Below are 19,464 nucleotides of genomic sequence, written 5' to 3'. Positions count from 1 at the left end.
ATGGAGATGCAATTTGGAAACGAGTCATTTAAGTATGAGGACATCTGTGCAAAGGTGATTGGATCCCGCCCCTCTCACGCCATTCATTCCTTCAGTACAATGCCAGCAATGTTGATACTGTCAGTTGGACATTTCTGTGTATTTTGAATGTGTGTCTTTAACTTCTAAACATCTTTTCTAAGTATCATTCTCCACCTAAATGTCAATGCAGTGGGAATTTGAGTAATCTCCAGCTTCTGTCATCTATTTGTTCTCCATCAGTTACACCGTCACCATCATATTTTCCGTTGTCACCTGTTGGAGGTCAACAACACTTCAGATGAATGCAGTGAATTTCTGAAGTCATTTCAGGACATAATAAAAAAAAAAAACATCATCTGATTATTACCAGTTCCTAAAATTAGGCAAATACAATCTCAAATGACATATTACACCACGTCGCTATTTATCTAACAAAAATGTCATGGTGGACTCAATGACTGCAAGGTGTCCAGGTCCTGTGGCTGCAGAACAAGTCCAAATCATCAGCCCTCCACCAACACACTTGACAGTTGGTATGAGGTGTTTGTGCTGATATGCTGTGTTTGGTTTTCTCCAAACTTGCTGCTGTGCATTATGAGCAAACATCTCCACTTTGGTCTGCTCTGTCCAAAGGACATTGTTCCAGAAGACTTGTGGTTTGTTCAGATGTAACTTTTCAAACCTAACCTGCGCTGCCATGTTCTTTTTAGAGAGAAGAGGCTTTCTCCTGCAGCCCTTCCAAACAAGCCATACTTGTTCAGTCTGCTTCTAACTGTACTTTTGTGACCTTTAATATTTAACATGCTAACTGAGGCCTGGAGAGTCTGAGATGTAGCTCTTGGGTATTTCTATGAGCATTCCTAGGAGTCTTAGCATGGGGTAAACTTGTTGGGACATCCACTGCTGGTAAGGACTAGATAATATTTTTAAATGACCTCAGAACCGTAAAAGGGAGAGTATACTTTCTACCACTACTGTAGGATGGATGGAAGATCTTATTAGATCTTTTCCCTCTCAAAGCGCCTTTAAAGTAGCTAAAGTTGTACCAGACACTCAGACCACAAGTCCTGCTTTCCTCACACTTAAACAACGACATGTTAAGCGTGATCTTCTGCTGGTAGGCGTCCTGTGTTCTGGACAGCACCCCTGACCACATACACAGAAGCTGCTGTCTCCATCTCCATCACCACCCTGACCGATGCTGTTGCCCTCTTTCTTGGCTACAGCTCCCCCTTTCGATCGTCCGATCGTTTTGCCTCTATGCCCGGGATCTCTGTTTGCTTTTGCTATCTGTACAGCATCGCTTCCTCGGGGCATCCATGGCTTTGAATGGGCAGAGGGAACAAGTGCTGGTTCACCTGTGCCAAATCCCAGAGGACCCTCCATCCAGGACAAAAGCCTTCAGAATGTGCTGTGTTGGGGGTGGCTACAATCACATGACAGGGATTTTTGACGGTTTCTATGGTCCATTGCTTACACATAAATGGATGAAAGCCTGTGCATTGGTTAAGCAGATTATTCGACTGTTGGCATCTATGGTATTTTTGTCTGAAAGGAAGGACTCAATATCAATAATCTGGCTTTGAATGACTCCTACCTCATCAAATATTACAAACATCAAAGGGATTACTTCTCTTTGCTTACTGGGACAAAGATAAACAAAGGCATCTGCATTCATGTATTTCAAGTTTTGAAAAATCAGCTTGAGCTATGGCCTGCCTGCAACAGGATACTCTACTGTCATTTATGTGCCTGTTGACGTAGGCTCCGACGCTGGCTCTCTGCAAATCTTCCGCTTGGAGCGTAGATGAGGCCCAAAATGTAATGCTGGGAAACCTGAAGGTCTCCGTGCGTTGCTCATGTAGCCACCAGCAAATCTTGGGTTGTCGTTAAGTTTGAATTGGATTTTTGTTTCAGAATGTGTATTAAAACATGGGTGTAGTAATGGCTCCCTTCTGCTTGGAGGAAAGGACCTTCACTTTAAGCAGGCTTACTGGGGCACTAAAAGGAACCTGAGCATTACACCTGTGCTTCTCATTTGGTCTGCTCATAATCTCAGCAGAGAAGGGGGGGTGGCGCTCACCGAGGAAACTGGGATGTCAACACTCACTGTACCAGTGTTTCTCAATTCCGGTCCTTATGACCCACTGTCCTGCATGTTTTCGATGTTTCCCTCCTCCACCACACCTGATTCAAATGATCAGCTCGTCATCAAGCTCTGCAGTGGCCTGATAAAGAGCCATTCATTCGAATCAGGTGTGGTGGAGGAGGGAAACATCCAAAACATGCAGGGCAGTGGGTCATGAGGACCGGAATTGAGAAACACTGCACTATACATGCTATCAAAACTTCTGCTGTGAAGAGGACTAATTATGAAATCTCTTCACACAGTGGGCTATTGCTCCTTCAGTCTTTGAAGATGCCTCAGCCCAAACCCTCAGCCTCACTGACGTTCTCCCTCCAGCCCCTCTGTCACCACCTGGCCCTGTGCTCCAGTCAGGGGAGACTTCCAGTGTCATGAAGGAAGCTGAACTTGAGAATTACCGGCAGCAGACAGAGGAATTCGGCTAGTGTCTGGACCGGGATCCATAACCGTACTTGTGCCACGCTTTGGTGTGGGTGGTTCTCCTAACTTTGACTACAGACTCCTGTATGGCCTGTACCCCACTGGAACCTACAGCACCTTCAGCCAGCAGCATGAGAAGGGCAAGGACTACTTTCAGGATGTCCACTACTTGAAGGAGCATATTACTGACAGCCATGGTTCTGGGCCCGCTAGAGCTGAACATGATGTGCCAAGGGTATGTTGAGAGAGTGGTAAATGAGGTCTTATCTCAATGCTTAAACTAATGTGGTTCTCTGTTTCAGATTGGAAAGCTGAATCCCAACAGCATATGAAGATTCTTTTTAGACTTTGAATAAAATCTTGTCAAATGATCCAGCTTCAAGATGATTGACTAAAGGAAACGATGGCCTGTGTACACCATCTGGGTTTAAATGGCAGGCATCGTCTGTCATACTTTACTCGGAGATTCTGCTCTTGGTTTAGAACACGGCTTCTCAAAGCTCTGCATCTTGAGGGGAACTGCTATGGAAGTGTTGTCAAATGGTTGCACCCTTTGCTCAACCGACCTTAGCAATCAGGTACAGCATCCTTTACAGCCATTTCTCTACACCTGTACATGGCCGCTGGACAACCCCTTCCATACAGTGCACTCTTGAAATTGTACAGCATTGTGCCACCATGTAACTCAGCAACTCTAAGCGAGGATGTGTAGCAACACCATTTGAGAAAAATAAAATTGTTTTGAGGACTGGTTTGTCTAAAAAAAAAACCCAACTAGATTATTTTTTAGTTTATATTTTTTTAATTAAGCCTCAATTTTTGTCCATTTCTCAAATGGCCACTTTGACTTGAGTGCTCTTTTCCTGTCTTGTACACCAACTATATATTTCATTATAGAAGTAATATTTTACCGTTATCTGCAAATGGATGTTGGTGTGGTCATTTTACTCCATTTTCCCTCCATTAGACCTGCTGTCACTGATTTTCAGTCCACTTCTTGTGTCATTTAGCATACCTCAGCCTTTTCTCCTTGTTCCCTTCCTGGAGACCATTCCTGATGAGGCTTCAGTGAACAGTAGATGAATCTCTCAGGTCCTGCGTCAGGTTTTTGTTGGCTTTTCCTCTTGCTTAAGGCACTTCTTTTTTTTTTTTTTTTGTCCTCCACTTGTCAAATTTCCTCTTTTTTTCTTAATTTTTTATTATTTACAAACCACTGCACAACATGCAGAGATATGCCATATAAACAAAGAAAAAAAAGCTAAACTAAAAGGACTGAAAAGTAAATAAAATAGTTAAACAAAAAAAGAAAGCAATTAAATGTCCAAAGAAAACTTTAAACGAAGGTATGGTTTTTTTTTTAGTTTTGTAAAAAAATCATCTTCATAAGACCCCCGTCAACCCTTTCTACTTTATTTCAGTTGCACATGATAAGAGAGGCATTTGTTTCACTCTGTTAAAGGGAACTACAGCAGAGCCAATCAGAGTGTACACAGCATAAGAGCATTACTATACATTTATATACAATGTTCTCATTACATCCCAGTCATATATACACATCTCAATAAGGACAAGAGGTTAATAAACAGAGAAAACTGAAGAGTGAAGTGAAGCAGGAAAAAAAAAAAACCTAAATGAAAACACGGTGAAGTAAAAGATGCCGCCGACTACCTCGACTTAAAACTAAATCAGATTCTCAGTACTGATTACACACACACACACACACACACACTGCTGGGACAGACATTCAACACATTAACAGGTGCATCCATTCAAATCTCCACACAAAATCTGCATCAATGAAATGTAATATTCAGCGTCAAGAACATCGAAACATCAGATGGGTTTCAAATCATTTCGTCTCTCATTTCAGTCCCTGACTGGAGAAAAACCCACTGTACTGTGCAAACTTTCTTTAAAAAAGCAGATTTACGTGGCTCCAGATGCAGGTGAGGAAAAGGAAAATCTCTCCAGAACGAAGTCCAGCAAGAAGGACGAGGAACACAATAAGTGATTAATCTGGCCTTTTGGTTCGGCTTCATTCAGCAAAAATTACAAGAAAAAAAAAAAAAAAAGGCTTTTTTTAAAAGCCAAACTATTTCTAAAAAAAAAACAAAAAACGAGGCCATGTTTAAAATCCCACAGCTTCCAGTGCGCCACAAACACAGCTTTCTCTGTACTTGTTGAAGGCCCTTTGAGGCCGAGCAGCTTTTTCTTTCATCTGTGCAGACAGCAGAGTTGAAATGAATCACCCGGGGAAGTGCAGACCGCCCAACTTCACACACACCCCTCTTTAAAAGAAAAACAATTACACTCTTAGTACACCCCACCCCCCCCCAAAAAAAGGCCACCTTTAAACAGAAGCGACACGTGAGAATATTTATGCGAGGAGCTTTCTGAGGATGTTCCCGACACAAACCACTGACAGCTGAAATGCTACTTCAGTTCTGGTTGCCATGATCACAAAGAAGCTCTTTGGGTAGCAATGTTCAAATTAATGTCTATCGTTTTTATACCGATGTCCATATTTACATTCATGTATCATCTCCTCCCACAAACTAATAAAGTGACCTGAGCAACATGCTAAACAAACAACGAACCCGTGCTTCTGTCTGAGCACAGGGAAGTCATGTTTGAGTTTTAAATAAACAGCACTACTTATGAGATCCCACCAAGGTGACAGCATGGGGATAAGAAGATGACACCACAGGTCTCTGAGCCAGTCCTCTTTATCTGTCGGGCTGACCCCCCCCCTCCCGTCCCTGCTGGTTTCATCTGGTCTCCAGGGTTTTGCCCTCCAGCACCAGCTGAATCTCTTTGGCGTCCAGCGTCTCATACATGAGCAGAGCATCAGCCAGGTTCTTGTGCTCCTTGGCATGAGACTTCAGCAGGGCTTTGGCACGCTCGTATGACTCCTGCAGACGGTAAAAGGAACGACATGCGGTGAGCTAAGGCGGAGCGCGCTGCATTTTAGGTGCATCCCTTTGTGCTCAAAGACTGCGAGACCTTCACGGTGCATTCAAGCGCACCATGTAAACTGAAACATCTACAAATAAATAGATAACGGCAAACGTTTGAAAAACTAGGACAATTAATGATGTTTTGCTAATCTGTGTAAAATCACTGGGGTATATTATCTTTTCTACGTCTTTTTACACATTATCTGTGTGAAAAGATGAGGCAGACCTTCAGTAACACTCTGATTTCATGCTCCACGGCAGCTTGCGTCTCTGGACTTTGATCTGTCATGTTGGTGTAGGTCATCACACCCAGCTGAGAGACGGGGAGGCAAGATAAGGCGTAAATGAGAGCAAAGATGTCCTCTTTCAACTTAAAGTCGTCCACAAGTCAGCCTACCTTTTCGCACATGCCAAATCTGGTCACCATCAGCTTAGCAATCTTGGTGGCACTGTCAAAGTCACTTGATGCTCCTGGAGGGGAACAAACAATCCATTCCTCCTTAAGAACTCATATGCTGCTCTACCATCTACCGGTTTGTTCAATCACAGGCCTTTTGAAGGTCCTGATCCTACCTGTGGTGATGTACTCGTGGCCGAATATAATCTCCTCTGCCACGCGGCCGCCCATGCTGACGTCCATCTGGGCCAGAAGCTGAGAGCGAGTCTCGCTCCACCTATCATTCTCTGGAAGCATAGACACCTGGAAGGAGGTGGGGGGAGCAGAAGGTTTAGGACAGAAACAGTTTTCATGAGACCTGATGTTAAGGTTGCACAGACGAGGTTTCCCTACATGTCCCAGGCTGGGGCCTCGGGGCATGATGGTGGCTTTGTTGATCGGCATGGCGTCTTTGGTGTAGTACGCTACGATTGCGTGGCCGGATTCGTGATATGCTGTGATGAGCTTGTTCCTCTTGTCTATCTCTGCACTCCGTCTCTCAGGGCCTTTGGGAAAAAGAAGGAGGGAACTTTTTTTTTTATATTTACAACCCATTGACGGACACGACTTACAACAGCTGGGAAAGCGACAGCTTCCCTCACCCATGAGGATTTTGTCCTTGGCAAACTCCAGCTCCTTCAAAGTGACCATGTCTTTACCATCGACCGCTGCCTTCAGAGCAGCCTGGTTGACTAGATTTTCCAGGTCAGCGCCAGAGAAGCCCACAGTGCCCCGGGCAATAATACTGGCCTCGATAGCTGCGGACAAGACATAGAACCTCTGTACAGTTATGGAATTCAGACTAAAATCTAGATTCAGCGATAAGCTAATATCTGCTGTACGACATCAAGCTGTAGTAAAATACCTGTGGAGACTGAAAGAGCCTGTAATGAGCTGTCTTTTATTCAGAGGACTAAAAAAAACAACAGAATAAAGAGACCAAATGGTCCAAATTATGAGACGCTGATGTCCCACCTGGATCGACTTTGATCTTCTTTAGGTACCAGTTGATAATCTCGGTGCGTCCTTTCACATCTGGCTTGGGTACAGTGACCTGCATGTCGAAACGTCCTGGGCGGATCAGGGCACTATAGAAGCAGAACACTGTGTAAACAAAGTCTGAAACATGCAACAGCTGGGACTCTAAAGATGGGAAACAGCAGCAAAGGAGGAGATCAGACGTACTTATCCAAAGCCTCCGGGAAGTTTGTTGCTCCAATGATGATCACGCCCTCATTTGGTTTAAACCTAGGCAAAAAGAACAACAACGACGGTAAAGCCACCACTTTGTCTGCAGGAAGAAGCTTCTCACTGGATGCACAATATCGCTCTGTTTGACAGGAGGGAGGGAAGTCCTCCATACACTTTGGAAACAGGGCAGGAGCTTGGAACAAAAACACTGAATGACGCATCTGTCAAGCTCACACCTCAAAGGTCTGAAATTGGAATTGGTGTATCTCCTGTTTTGGCCATAAATTAAAAGCTTGGATCTTGACGAGATGGAATCTGTCACATACGCCGTCTTGTGATTGTGAGCTGTCTCACGTAAATAAGCCAACATACATATAAAAACTTGGCAGATCCTCACCCATCCATCTCAGCAAGCAGCTGGTTGATGGTCTGTCTGGAGTAAGGGTGCATGGGAGACTCGATCCTTTTCCCGCCCACACTATCCAGCTCGTCAATGAAGATCACACAGGGAGCATTTGTTTTAGCCTCCCCTGGAACAACAGAATAAGAAAAGCCAAATTTAAACTAATTAAAAATGTGCCTCAAAGGAGAAAAAAATTTTTAAAAACCTACTGAAAAGGTTCCTGATCCGGCTGGCTCCCACTCCAACAAACATCTCATCAAACTCCGACCCAGAAGCGTAGTAAAATGGCACATCCGCCTCTCCTGCCACTGCTCTGGCCAGCAGGGTCTTTCCTGTCCCCGGAGGGCCGACAAGTAAAACACCTAAAGTCAAGAAAGGCAACAATAAGTGACATGTTGGGGATAGACTGCCGTAGTACCAAAACAGAGCTCTGGAAGGAGCTGGGCCTCTGTGAAAGAGCAGCCCACCTTTTGGCAGCTTTCCTCCCAAGGCCGTGAACTTCTGAGGGTTTTTCAGGAACTCCACCACTTCCTGCAGCTCATTCTTAGCTTCTTCCACCCCTTTCACATGCTCAAATGTCACATTCTTCATCTGCACTGGATCCACCGCTGAGTCCAGGCCTGATGTGGTTCGGAACCGCACTGTCCAAAATGGTTAGATTACAGTTCGAAATCACACAGCACAGCACAGCACAGCACAGCACAGCACAGCACAGCTGTTAATCAACTCATACACACACGGATACAGAACACAGCCGGTGACTCGGTTACTTCATAACGACACCTGACAGCATAAATTAGAGTTCAAGTTCTGTTAGAGCACAGTTAGAATCCGCTGTTGTTAACTGGTCAGAGCAGCAAACGGTTAGGTTATAACAGTTAGCTGCCAAAGGCTAAACTGTGTGGTTAAAGTGCGGAGGAGAAAGAGGCCTTTACCCGATACGAAGGGCATCTTAGAGACACCATAAAGCCCAACGAGAAGCAGCACCAGCAGGATCAGACGTGTCCTTCTCAGAGAGTCTGAGGAGACGGAACAGACGACATCACATCAGTACCATTCAATTAGTAATCATCAAACAACTGTTGGACGATCCGTGTGTTCCAACAATTCAAACCTACCTTGAGTTCGCTGTGTGAGAGCCTGAGCTTTTAGGAAACCTTCAGCGAATCCCCTCTTGAAAGCATCCTGCTGCCCATCGGGTACGCTCTTGTTCTTCAACAAGCCGTCAAGAGTTTCAACGTCAATGCCCTTATCGCGTGTAAGGAAACCCTGCAGTAGACCATAAGACTGGTAAGGAGCGGTCAGAGACCAGGAGTGTCTGCGGACCATTATTCTAAAAACAAACACTGCTGCACTGAAAGAACAACTGAAGGTAGTTCAACACGTTATTTTTCAGAACACGGGGACGTGGCTCTGCTCCAACGATGGAGGCAGTGCAGGCGACAGTGAAGTTTTGAATCTGCAGTGACGTTAGTTGGTCTCTTTACAGACTTTCATCCATGTGAAAGTGCAGGCTGAACAAACTCCCACCTGTCGGGACACAGAACCCAAGGTTCTGCAGACATAAAGGAAGCTAAACGGAGTTAAATGTTCCACTTTGAGCAGGTGAAGGGAAACTTTGTACCCTGAGATTTGATGGAGTTCCTAATGGGATGGAGAAGAACTAGGGCAGGTAGTGGTTCTATGTTTTCTCTGATGGATGACACTTCTCTTGACCTATTCTTTAAGTGTACAAAACTCTGATTATTATTATTTTTTAAAACTGGCAGGTGAATGCAGCACCTACCTTCATAAAGGATGGAGCGAAAGCCTCGGAGTCCACGGGACGGTCGAAGGCCGACTGCACTCGCCTGGTTTTGCTCCTTAACGTTTTAAAGCCTCTGCTTTGAAGCAGCACTTTAAAAAAATAAAAAAAAAATAAAAATAGATGCACAAACCAACTTTTGTTGTTCTAGATTTGAATAGCAAGTGTATACGTACAGGCTGTTACAGGTAAATGTACAGTGCCTGTGTGCAAACAGGACGATATTTGGCTGAAACATTTGATATTCTCTCATTACTGTTCCACATTACTGTGCCCGTATTGCTTTAAAAGTAACCAACAAACCCTGCTATTCATAGGTAAAACTGAAGGTACATCTTTGAGTCAGTGATGAATTACAGAACGACTCATAAATGCTGCAAATTAGAAACTACCTGGCCAGTGTTGAAGTTCTGTGCTGACACTATGGAGAGGTGACAGGTGCCTTCTGGTGAAGAAAGACGCAGATATGGGCACGGGTCCCCGTGAGAAGCCTGAGGAAAGAGTAGGGAGTACAAACATGAGCTACCTTTGTGAAAGCAAAGGTGGCAGAGGCCCACGCTGCCATGAATGACGAGGGATTTCAGAAGTGTGAAACGAGCGTGCTGTGTAAGTCCGCCCCTCACCATGCTTATTGTGGAAAAAGGAGTCAGTGGAGAGATGCGAGGTCCTCCAAGTTGTCTGACCACCAAATGGAGGTGGCACCTCCTCTGGGCCCACGTGTGGCAACACATGCTTCACCAGCTCGTCCAGCTGCTGTTTTCCCAGCTCTGAAAAACCAAGCTCTCGGAGGTTCCACACGGACTGCGCAAAAAAACGTGCAGACACACAGAAATGATAGCATATAAAACGTTATTCTGCAATGTTTTTTTGTTAACAGGTTTGAGCATGAAAGCATGCGTGGCGTCACGCTGAGCTGCAGCTGAATCTCTCTGATAAGTACCTCTGTGCAGTGTAGCTCCGACTCTGCATCATGCTCCTTGTGTTTTCTTGATTTGCAGGTGGCACTGCTGCTGCTTCCCACTGAGCTCTTCAGAGAGTGGAGGATGTTGATGAGGTGGCTGAGAGGTAGAGTCACCTATAATCAAACAGCGATTATCAGACACCATTTGTAATCCAATGGCAGTTTCTACCGGTACATTTCACAATGACAGGTTAAATACACCAGCTACTGTAGGAGGTGTTGCAAAGTTATGTGACATATATCAAACTAGAACGCGTCGAGCAAATATGAAACAAAAATGCAGGTTACTAGACCTTGACTACCATATGTCGCTGTTTGACGCAGTTTCTTTTTCAGCAGACAGCACAGGACACTGAGCTATCGTTTTAGCAAGCTAGCCGAAACTACTCTTAAAAGGCCTACTCTCCCTCTTTTTAAGAGTTTAATTGAAACATAACATACTGACAAAATGCCCAATGGCGTACACATACATCAACATGTATAAACAGACAGCAGCTCGACTTATTAGAGACGAAGTTTGGGCGAACGTTGCAGAGCGGCGAGCTCAACCGAACGGGGTCGAAACCAAAACAACAACAGTGCTAATGCTAGCATGGCCTGATGTGTCCTACCTGTGACTGGACAGTCATTGACAAGGAAAACATTGTTTACTTGTCACCAATACAACAAGCCCCGTGAAGTTGTTCAAGTTGTATTTTCGTTCTTGAGAGTTAAAGGTCTGTGTTTGTTTCACTTTGTCTCTCCGCAGCAGGCATAGCAAGTCAAACTGCGAACTTCTGCGGTAGGAGTCGCCCGCCACCGGATATGACCTCCACACCGTGTTGTGACAAATATTGTATCCCTGTCAGAATGCGTTTGATTTTCTGCCCTATCTGCAGTTCCTCTCTTCTAGCCAATTTAGTAGCCAAGTTATGTACTACTGCGGTTTTTGGTACATATTGGAGTTGTTTTCCTTTGCATTTTACTTATTTCTTTCACAGAATGTTAATGAGGAATAATAATAATTTAAAAAATAGATAAAATATGCACAAAAGCAGTCAACATTGAACACCTTTTTCATTCTCATAGCCTCACAGTCTTGGATATGGATATAAAAAAAAACAAGTTGGTTCCAATAATGTTTTATTGTATTTTCAAATTTGTTTGAATATAATCATGTTCTACAACTGGAATCACTGTAACCTTGCATAGAGCGTGCGTTTTACTTGGATTTCCATTGTAAAACTGACAATAAGCAAGAATGAGAAGATATACAGTAGCTATGGATCGTGATTTTATCTCAAACACTTTCTTTGGAAGAGCAGACAGATTGCAAAGGGCAGAAAAAGAATCACAAAAAAAACCCAACAACATGTAAATATGAATTGTTTTGTGATCCTAACAGTGATGTGGTTGTTATGTGTAATATTGGCAATTTCTTTTTGTGACCACTTTCTATCTTTATTGACATTTGGGGTTTTGCTTTTACATCTCTTTCTGGCAATTTTGTTTTTTTGTGGTCTTTTAACTGTTCTTTTTTTCATCCTTAAATTTTGATCCCTTTTTAAATCTAATTGTATTAACCTTTTCTTTTCCTGGTTGTAAATATAAATGTCTGAGATTAAACCACTAACTTCCTGACACGCCCTCTCTGCCCCTAAGGTTGTAGCTTGGTGGGCCTGTTGAATAGGAGCAGTTTAATTATTATGAACAAAGTGCAATCATTATCAACTTCCATCCATCCATTTTCTATACCGACAGTCCGTTAATCGGGTAGCGGGTGGGCTGGAGCCTATCCCAGCAGTCATTATCAACTTACTGAACCTAAAAAATAAATACTTCCATACACAAATAACCCTATTTTTCACAATGAATGTTAATTTGGTCTTAAAAGACATGCCCCTTAAATATCTTAATATGTCAAACAGTACATATAAAATATACATATAAAACACTGATATAGTTAAAGGAGTAGTTCACAAGAACAAACAGTGAAATGTGCCACAAATGAAATAACTAGCAATAACAATATGGAAGACTCTTATCACCTAAGGTCTATGGCTAATGTATTATGATGGACCATTAGTTTATTTCAGTTACAAGATATGTGAGTAATGTGTGTAAAGTTCCTTCTCATCTAAGTTATCTTACAGAAGGAGCTCCACCTCATGCTAAACCTACAGTAACAATGACGTTGCGTCAGCTTTTACAATCATCCCTTTCTCGAAAACCTAAAGAAGTCTCCTTCAAGTACAAAATGCTACGCTACATTGCCAGAACTCCTTTTCCATATCTTTCTGATTATCTGTTTATCTAACTTGTCCTTTCCAACCCTACTGCCGCCTCATTACACCCCGTTGACGGTGGCGGCTCGAGGAAGCCAGACAGGAGAAAAAGTGCATCTTTGATTGATGGCGATTGTCAGACGCATCAGGGGGTTTTCCTGTGAGGAGAAAAGCAAAAACAAGAGCTTAAAAACAAAAATGGTAACCGGAGGCAACCAACCCGGAGTCGCTTCTGTGAAAATTCTGCTCACCTTCTCTTGCGTTGTAAATAAAGTTGGACGAGCCAATGTGTGATCAGAGGCCAGAGTGCCGTCAGCACAACCGTGAGCAGAGAGAAGTTAAAAGGCCACCAAGATGGTCTCAGGAACTACAATAAAGAGACAGAGAACTGGAATATAGAGACTCTTTTTAAACACTAAGATATTACTACTACAGTACTGTGGCAAAGTCTTGAATCCCTACTCATTTCTTTATATTTGTCTTATGGGGAGCCAGACTTTCTTGTAATTGGAACTATTTTTAAATTCTAAATCTGATGAATCCTCCCCAGAGCCCGGACCTCAACATTATTGAAGCTACTTAAAGAAATGACAGAAAGCTTGTCTGAGAGGGTTGTGGTGAACATTAACATTCAAGTTTGTCAGAATGCTACAAACTCTGTTTTTGCCTTATGTGCTGTACTTCCAGTTATGTATAGCCTCCACATTTCATTAAACTGCTGAACGCATGTTCTGTTTTCTTGGAAAAATACAAAGAAATTGTAAGTAGCTCAAGACTTTTGCACAATACTGCACTAATAATAATAATGCAGTTAAATTTGTTAGCCTGTGAAAATGTGTCTTATCAGGACCTTTCGAACAACAGGTGAAAAGTCTTCTCGTCTTGGGGAAGATGCTCTTGACTAAAAAAAAAACCAAGAAAATATAGAAATCTTTCAATGAATATTTCGGAATAAAGACTCATCGAAACATTGTGTATTCAGGCACACTTAATAGCTGAAGGAAAATAACTGCAGTGTTGATTTTGGATCCAATAAATACAACAAACAGTGTAGCTAACCGCCTCGGCCCTTCACCTGCGACCTAGTCAGCTCCTCCAGAGCGTGTAGCCTGTGCTGCACGTCAACCATGTCGTGCCGCAGCCTCAGCAGAGCCATTGCTATCTGCTCATTTCCCCTCATGGTTCTGACAGGATATCTGCTCTGCGGTGCACAACCACAGGCAGCTTCTACACTCACACACTGCAATGATCTACAGGTGGCTCCCGGTGACTGAGAACCTGGAAAAAGATTCATATTCATGCATGCAGTCTTTGTGGACAAGTGCTCTTTGTTAGGAATACAATGCCTTACAGTGTCAGTATAGATAAAATTCAACCATTGCAGTCTCACCTCTCCCTCTTCTTGATAAGGAGCTGTTGCGTTTGCTTGGACTGACCCCTTCTTTGATGTACATATCGCCAGTGAGTCCTTCCTCCTCTGCCTCTTTCAACGTCGTACTGCTCTCAAACCAAAGATCATTTGGCCTCATGGAGGCGGCTCCTGATCCCGGTGACTGGCATTTGGATGCAGACAGCCGCTTCGCAGGGAAAATAAAGTTCAAATTTGCAGAAACACTTTACTAGAACGATAACGATAATGCAATTATACATATTCTTTATCATGGGGACACGTTTGACACCTCTTCCATTGCCAGGTGCTCCATCGAGTCACAGAATTCCTCATTATCAGAATCAGCAGATCGATGGTTCCTTTCAGGGGCGGCATCACTGTGATCTGGATGGCGCAAAACACAAGAAAGGAACAACCAAATCCAACAATTAACATAGATAACATTGTCCGATACCTTGTGTTACGTTGTACAGTAATATGTGTAACATTTAAATGTTAAAGTAACACACTTCCTGGCCCCTACAGTTGTGGGATATTACATCACTGTCATCAAAACAATCTCTGTGTGAGCCCTGCACATGCGCAGCCATACACATGAATTTGTTGTCAGGTTGAAAAGGACAAAAAGGTGCCCTCAAAAGCCCACAAAAATGCCAAGCGACCGTAAAGCAAAAGATGGTGCAGGGCTGGAACCCAAAAGTTGTGAACTGCAGTTTCTCAGCTCCCTGGTGCTTTATGGAAGTTTCAGGGCCAGGTATGCGCATAACAAAGGTCAGTGTACTTCAGAACAAGTCACAATGACATCAGACATTTCGTCATCAGAATATTGGATATATATCTCTGTACATATAGAGATATATATAGCCTGAGCAGCTGTAGCTGTAGCAGCTGTAGCTGTAGCAGCTGTAGCTGTAGCAGCTGTAGCTGTAGCAGCTGTAGCTGTAGCAGCTGTAGCTGTAGCAGCTGTAGCTGTAGCAGCTGTAGCTGTAGCAGCTGTAGCTGTAGCAGCTGTAGCTGTAGCAGCTGTAGCTGTAGCAGCTGTAGCTGTAGCAGCTGTAGCTGTAGCAGCTGTAGCTGTAGCAGCTGTAGCTGTAGCAGCTGTAGCTGTAGCTCAGGAGGAAGAGCAGTCACCCAGCAATCAGAAGGTCAGTGGTTCAACTCCAGCGCCCCTGGGCTACATATCGAAGCATGACACTGAACCCCACGTTGCATACCGATGTATCCATCGGTGTGTGTATGAATGGTTAGAAAGCATGTAGTTATGTGTAGACTTAAGACGTGCTGTATGAGTGTGTCTGGGTAAATGTGGCATGTAGTGTTAGAAGTGCTTTGAGTGGTCAGCTAGAATAGAAAAGTGCTATACAAGTACAGACATTTTACCATATATATTTCTTTCTTTTATACATAAAATAAACCAAACTTTTCACATTCATGTGTAATCTTACCACTGAAGTGTCCGTTAAAGTGCATGTATGGGTTATACTGTACACTGGGCTCCATGGAATAGATCAGTTCCTCCTCCACCTCGCTGTTGAGGGAGCTGTGGGTCTCGTTGGTTACGGAGGAAATGCTGGGCTCCACACTGCTGCTGGAGCCCTTGGTGTCAGACCTCCACCTTTTGTCATCCACCATTAAAAACCTCGAGTCAGGGCTCCAGCCTGGGAAAAGTCAGACAGCAAGAGAGTACGACAAAGTGAAATAAATGAAAAAAGAGAAAAAACTGGGTTCTTTTGATGTGGTCCGGGTCTGCCCATATATCACCCACGTTGTACTTTGTGCAAAGTGCTTTTGCTTCATCTCATAGACTCTCATTCTTATATTTGATGACTTTTGTAATGTATTGATTGAACACATTAAGTGGAACTAAAGAGGAAGTCTGAAAATGTCATTAAGTGTAAATATCCATCCATCCTCCTCTTTACCTGCCCTTAGTTAATTTAAATTAAGAAAAACATTGACCTACTAAAGCTATACCAGCACTTTGTTTAAAGTTTTATTTCCAGACTGGGAAAGTCGACTCTTGATCAGTGTAATCTGAACTTCGTCATGCGTGCTATTGTGAGCTGTCAGGCTGTTTACTGCATTCTCTGTCATTTGGTAATATTGTGCTTCAAAGTTTACTGAACGTAATTAGTGTCTGATTTATACCTGCATTATGCCTCAGTTAAGATCAACCCTGAGGAACAGAGAAGGGACTCGAGTCGAGTTCTTTACTCCACGCCCTAAAACCAGCAGCTATGAACAGAGCTATAAATTCATGATGCAAAAGTGGACTTTAGGGAATATCCCACTTTGAACTTCTAAAAAAAGGGCAAAATATGTGTCTTTTAACATAATTCAGAAGGCCATATTTTGTGTTCGTTTTTATTAATCCTTTTCTTAAAGAAACGTGTCGATAGGTCTTGATAATGTGTGTTAATGTGAAACTAAATAGCACAGCACAAACACTTAAACAGTTGCTCTCCTTCCATTTGAAAATACTGGTGATAATAAACGGACAAAACCTCACAAACAGTGCACAGAAAAAAGGAGACAGGGCACATGCTGCATCAATGCCATCAACATAAACACATTAAGCAAAATCACACTTCTTTGTTGACACTTTTACTCAAGTTTCCTGTGCGTTATTTCTACAACAACACCGCAAACGTCACCGTGCAACACAGCTAACCACTACAACTGCACGGTACCTCTTTCCTCCTCCTTGTCTTCCTCGTCTCTTTTGACGTCTTCCTCCCCATTCTCCTCCTCCTCCTCACTTCTCCTCCAATCACTACTATCCTCCTTTCTCTCGATTTGGCTGCTTTCTTTGCTTCCCGCTTCCTCCTCGCTACTGACACTTAGTCCATGCACGCTGCTGTCTTTGTTTGTCTCTTGGACGTTTTGTATATCATCCCACAAATCCCCATAGCCTGAGCAGTGAGGGAAACACTCATTTTACTCATGAACTACAAATTGGAACTACAAAGTTCAACTACAAAGTTAATACCACGCAGTGCACAAGACAGACTACAAGAAGAAATCTGACCTAATTTCATATTGTTCCATTGCAGTGTAAGCCAGTTATGATGTAAATTTGTCAGAAGTTTTATCAGTAGAATGAAACAGTAATGAAATGAAACTGATGTCGCTTACAATAAGCAACTAATCTATCTATTCTACAGAGATACAAACAGCAAAGACTTGCCTTCCATTGTTGGCTTCTTAATCGATCTAACCAGCTCTTCTAGTGATAAAAAGACATGCAGGACAGGCTCAGAATTGAGGGGGAAAAAACAATATGGTTTAATGTGTAAGAATGGTTATGTCATCCCTCTTGACCAGCAGTATTCTTCCTGCATTGCGTTCTCATTTCCATCTCTGCGCCTTCAGATCTGGAGAGATTCTGATATTTATATCTCCAAACATCATCTTTACCTGCATGTCCCGCAAAAGGCCTCGTGAAAGGTCTTTTGTCCACTTCATTCTCTTCCAGTCCTTCTCCCGCTCCATCTACCTCTGTGTAGAAGCTGCCAAGCTTCTGCACCAGTTCGGACACGTCATCTGAGACTGGGATGGTCTCCAGGATCTGACAACGCACATACACTCATGAGAAAAAGAGAAAAGTACACCCTCTTTTGGTTCTAGAGTTTTATGATTTTGGGTATAATAGAAAAAAAAATCATCTGCTCCTTAAAAGGAGGCAAATAAAACCTCAGATGAACAATAACGTATTACATATTACACTGCGTCGATACTTGGAAAAATGAAGCCAAAATGCAGAAGCAGTAGTGTGAAAAGCTACACCCCGCAATAGCTGCATATAGAACCACATTTAGCAGCAGTACCACACAGTCATAATTTCTTATATGATGTTATCAATCTCTCACATTGATGTGGAAGAAGGCCTGGTTGCATACAGGATGCATGCTTTAAAATGTCCTGAATTGAGCTAATCTATTTGTATAAGAAGGTGAGGTTGTGAGATGACCTCAGTAGCCACAGAAATATTCACGAAAGTGAAAGTGAAGGTCACTGGAGACACGCTTTTCTTTCTATGCAAAGTATAAATAAAATAAACATCTAATTTTTCTGCATGTTGCGTCCATTCAGCTTCTGCCTCCTGTGAGGGCGCTTACCAGCTGGATGTCCTCAATATAACTCTTCATGGCTTCCTCCTTTGTCATGTTTCCCAGAGACTTCCAAGCATCCCTGTCAACACAGAGTCAAAGGTCAACTTTGAGTGAAGTGCGAGTGACTGAAGCTGCGCAGTTTAAACGGTGTGAAGAGTTCTCACCGTGCATTACTCTGTCTCCCTGCGGGACTCTCCACAAGCAGTAATGCTTGGTTATTATTAAAATAAATGGTACATAAGTTTGTAAAGTTACCTCTGAATGAACAACCCTAATTAAAGGATTTTTTCCCTTCTCAAATTTGGTGCAGAATTAAGAAATATGTATACCATTTCGCTTTGCCTCGAGGGTCCCAGAAGCCATTTGGCCTGGGGATGTTGCAGGGGCCCATGGTGGCCTGTTTATAGTAACTGTAGAACATCAACATCATGTCATCAGAAGGTTGGAAAGGACCTGAAAAATCATAGAAAGACAAAAAAAGACAAAAAAAAATGTGAAGAAGTTACAGTTTCCCAACTATAGAAATGTTCATCAAAGCGTGGACAACATCCACATGAGGCACAAGAGAAACAACAATCAGCTAAGCAGCTCTTATCCTTACAGCAGCTCTATGAACAGTGGGTCAACCAGGAGTGGCAGCTCTGCTAGGTCAATCACCCGAAGTGATCACACTCCAGGAAGCACACAATTCTCAGGCTATTTCTCATGATTACACATTGAGGCTGAATCGCTGTCCGGATCGCAATAAGTCATCACCTTCTTCTGGCAAACTCCGGATCACTTTAACTGCGGCAGCAAATTTTGCCTCCAGGCTGTGTTCGTCCTCCTCCTGCGCCATACCGAGTCCACGCAAAGATGACAAGAAGGAGTCCTCACATCTTTAACAAAAACATGAATTAAAACCAAGGCAGTTTGGCGAGTTTTCAATGACGGGCAGTATTTGGCCACCTGGTTGCCACCTGTCCTGTAGCCTATTTAATGAGACAGACTGTTTTTTTTTTCTTTTATAAGATGGAATTTGGCCCTCCTTAACTCCACGAATCGGTTTTTCAGAAATAGGAGACTCTAGTCTTTGATAGATCAACCTCGAAAGCGGATTCACAAGAAACTCACCGTAACGTTCTCGCGTCTGTGTGATAGGCCTAATTATTTCTTAAGCCCGGTGTCTGTCTGCAATATGCAGCAGAAAGCCAATCTCCGCTCCGGTCAAGGATGAGTCAAACAGTCAACGTTTTTATCCCTAAAATGTCTGGGAAATGTAGTATGTCCGGGGAAAAGCCTCGCTGCAGGGTGGTGCAAGGATTAAAGGCGCAGTCCTTCAAGTCCCACAAAGCCCACTTGGAGAGGGATTTAAACTGC

General features: G+C 43.2%; 2 protein-coding genes and 1 pseudogene across 6 annotated transcripts; 1 reads left to right on the top strand and 2 right to left on the bottom strand.

Moving 5' to 3' along the window:
- Nucleotides 1-2,919, top strand: LOC140268222 (patched domain-containing protein 3-like; annotated as a pseudogene).
- A 1,758-nt stretch (nucleotides 2,920-4,677) lies between these two features.
- On the bottom strand, nucleotides 4,678-11,146 carry LOC140268763 (ATP-dependent zinc metalloprotease YME1L1-like). Of its 4 annotated transcripts, none has more exons than XM_072363743.1 (18): nucleotides 10,951-11,146; nucleotides 10,319-10,453; nucleotides 10,002-10,179; nucleotides 9,771-9,869; nucleotides 9,371-9,470; nucleotides 8,693-8,874; nucleotides 8,510-8,593; nucleotides 8,042-8,194; nucleotides 7,784-7,936; nucleotides 7,569-7,701; nucleotides 7,166-7,228; nucleotides 6,956-7,068; nucleotides 6,583-6,738; nucleotides 6,335-6,486; nucleotides 6,118-6,244; nucleotides 5,942-6,015; nucleotides 5,771-5,857; nucleotides 4,678-5,499 (listed from the first exon to the last, which is right to left on the bottom strand). In XM_072363743.1, the coding sequence occupies exons 1-18, from the start codon at nucleotides 10,981-10,983 to the stop codon at nucleotides 5,356-5,358; spliced, it is 2,166 nt and encodes a 721-aa protein (XP_072219844.1). In that variant the 5' UTR covers nucleotides 10,984-11,146; the 3' UTR covers nucleotides 4,678-5,355. The 4 variants fall into 4 exon arrangements, with proteins under 4 accessions (XP_072219844.1, XP_072219842.1, XP_072219843.1 ...); XM_072363741.1 differs by having other exon boundaries at nucleotides 4,679-5,499; nucleotides 8,042-8,215; nucleotides 8,693-8,861; nucleotides 9,361-9,470; XM_072363742.1 differs by having other exon boundaries at nucleotides 4,679-5,499; nucleotides 8,042-8,215; nucleotides 8,693-8,843; nucleotides 9,361-9,470.
- A 298-nt stretch (nucleotides 11,147-11,444) lies between these two features.
- LOC140269208 (acyl-CoA-binding domain-containing protein 5-B-like) lies at nucleotides 11,445-19,371 on the bottom strand. 2 transcript variants are annotated; one of them, XM_072364227.1, is made up of 13 exons: nucleotides 18,862-18,981; nucleotides 18,435-18,558; nucleotides 18,112-18,184; nucleotides 17,411-17,561; nucleotides 17,181-17,219; nucleotides 16,684-16,905; nucleotides 15,439-15,651; nucleotides 14,283-14,377; nucleotides 13,994-14,180; nucleotides 13,679-13,881; nucleotides 13,454-13,504; nucleotides 12,855-12,970; nucleotides 11,445-12,761 (listed from the first exon to the last, which is right to left on the bottom strand). In XM_072364227.1, exons 1-13 carry the CDS (start codon nucleotides 18,941-18,943, stop codon nucleotides 12,749-12,751), a joined length of 1,569 nt encoding a protein of 522 aa, XP_072220328.1. In that variant the 5' UTR covers nucleotides 18,944-18,981; the 3' UTR covers nucleotides 11,445-12,748. The 2 variants fall into 2 exon arrangements, with proteins under 2 accessions (XP_072220328.1, XP_072220327.1); XM_072364226.1 differs by lacking the exons at nucleotides 16,684-16,905; nucleotides 17,181-17,219 and adding an exon at nucleotides 19,219-19,371 and having other exon boundaries at nucleotides 18,862-18,983.
- Nucleotides 19,372-19,464: the final 93 nt, after the last annotated feature.

This window comes from Leuresthes tenuis, unplaced genomic scaffold (assembly GCF_036924035.1).
Source record: "Leuresthes tenuis unplaced genomic scaffold, fLeuTen1.0.hap1 SCAF_14, whole genome shotgun sequence".
In the NCBI taxonomy this organism is placed as follows: Eukaryota; Metazoa; Chordata; class Actinopteri; order Atheriniformes; family Atherinopsidae; genus Leuresthes; species Leuresthes tenuis.
This window is presented reverse-complemented; position numbering and strand designations above follow the sequence as displayed.

Coding starts and splice junctions, on each gene's coding strand:
- LOC140268763 (XM_072363740.1), bottom strand. CDS start 10,983: ATGTTTTCCTTGTCAATGACTGTCCAGTCACAG. Junction 9,471..9,770: donor AGAACTTCAACACTGGCCAG/GTAGTTTCTAAT, acceptor ATTTTTTTAAAG/TGCTGCTTCAAAGCAGAGGC. Junction 6,487..6,582: donor CAAGGACAAAATCCTCATGG/GTGAGGGAAGCT, acceptor TTTTTCCCAAAG/GCCCTGAGAGACGGAGTGCA.
- LOC140269208 (XM_072364227.1), bottom strand. CDS start 18,943: ATGGCGCAGGAGGAGGACGAACACAGCCTGGAGGCAAAATTTGCTGCC. Junction 14,378..15,438: donor CTTTAACGGACACTTCAGTG/GTAAGATTACAC, acceptor TGCGCCATCCAG/ATCACAGTGATGCCGCCCCT. Junction 13,505..13,678: donor AGGAGCTGACTAGGTCGCAG/GTGAAGGGCCGA, acceptor TTTTTTTTTTAG/TCAAGAGCATCTTCCCCAAG.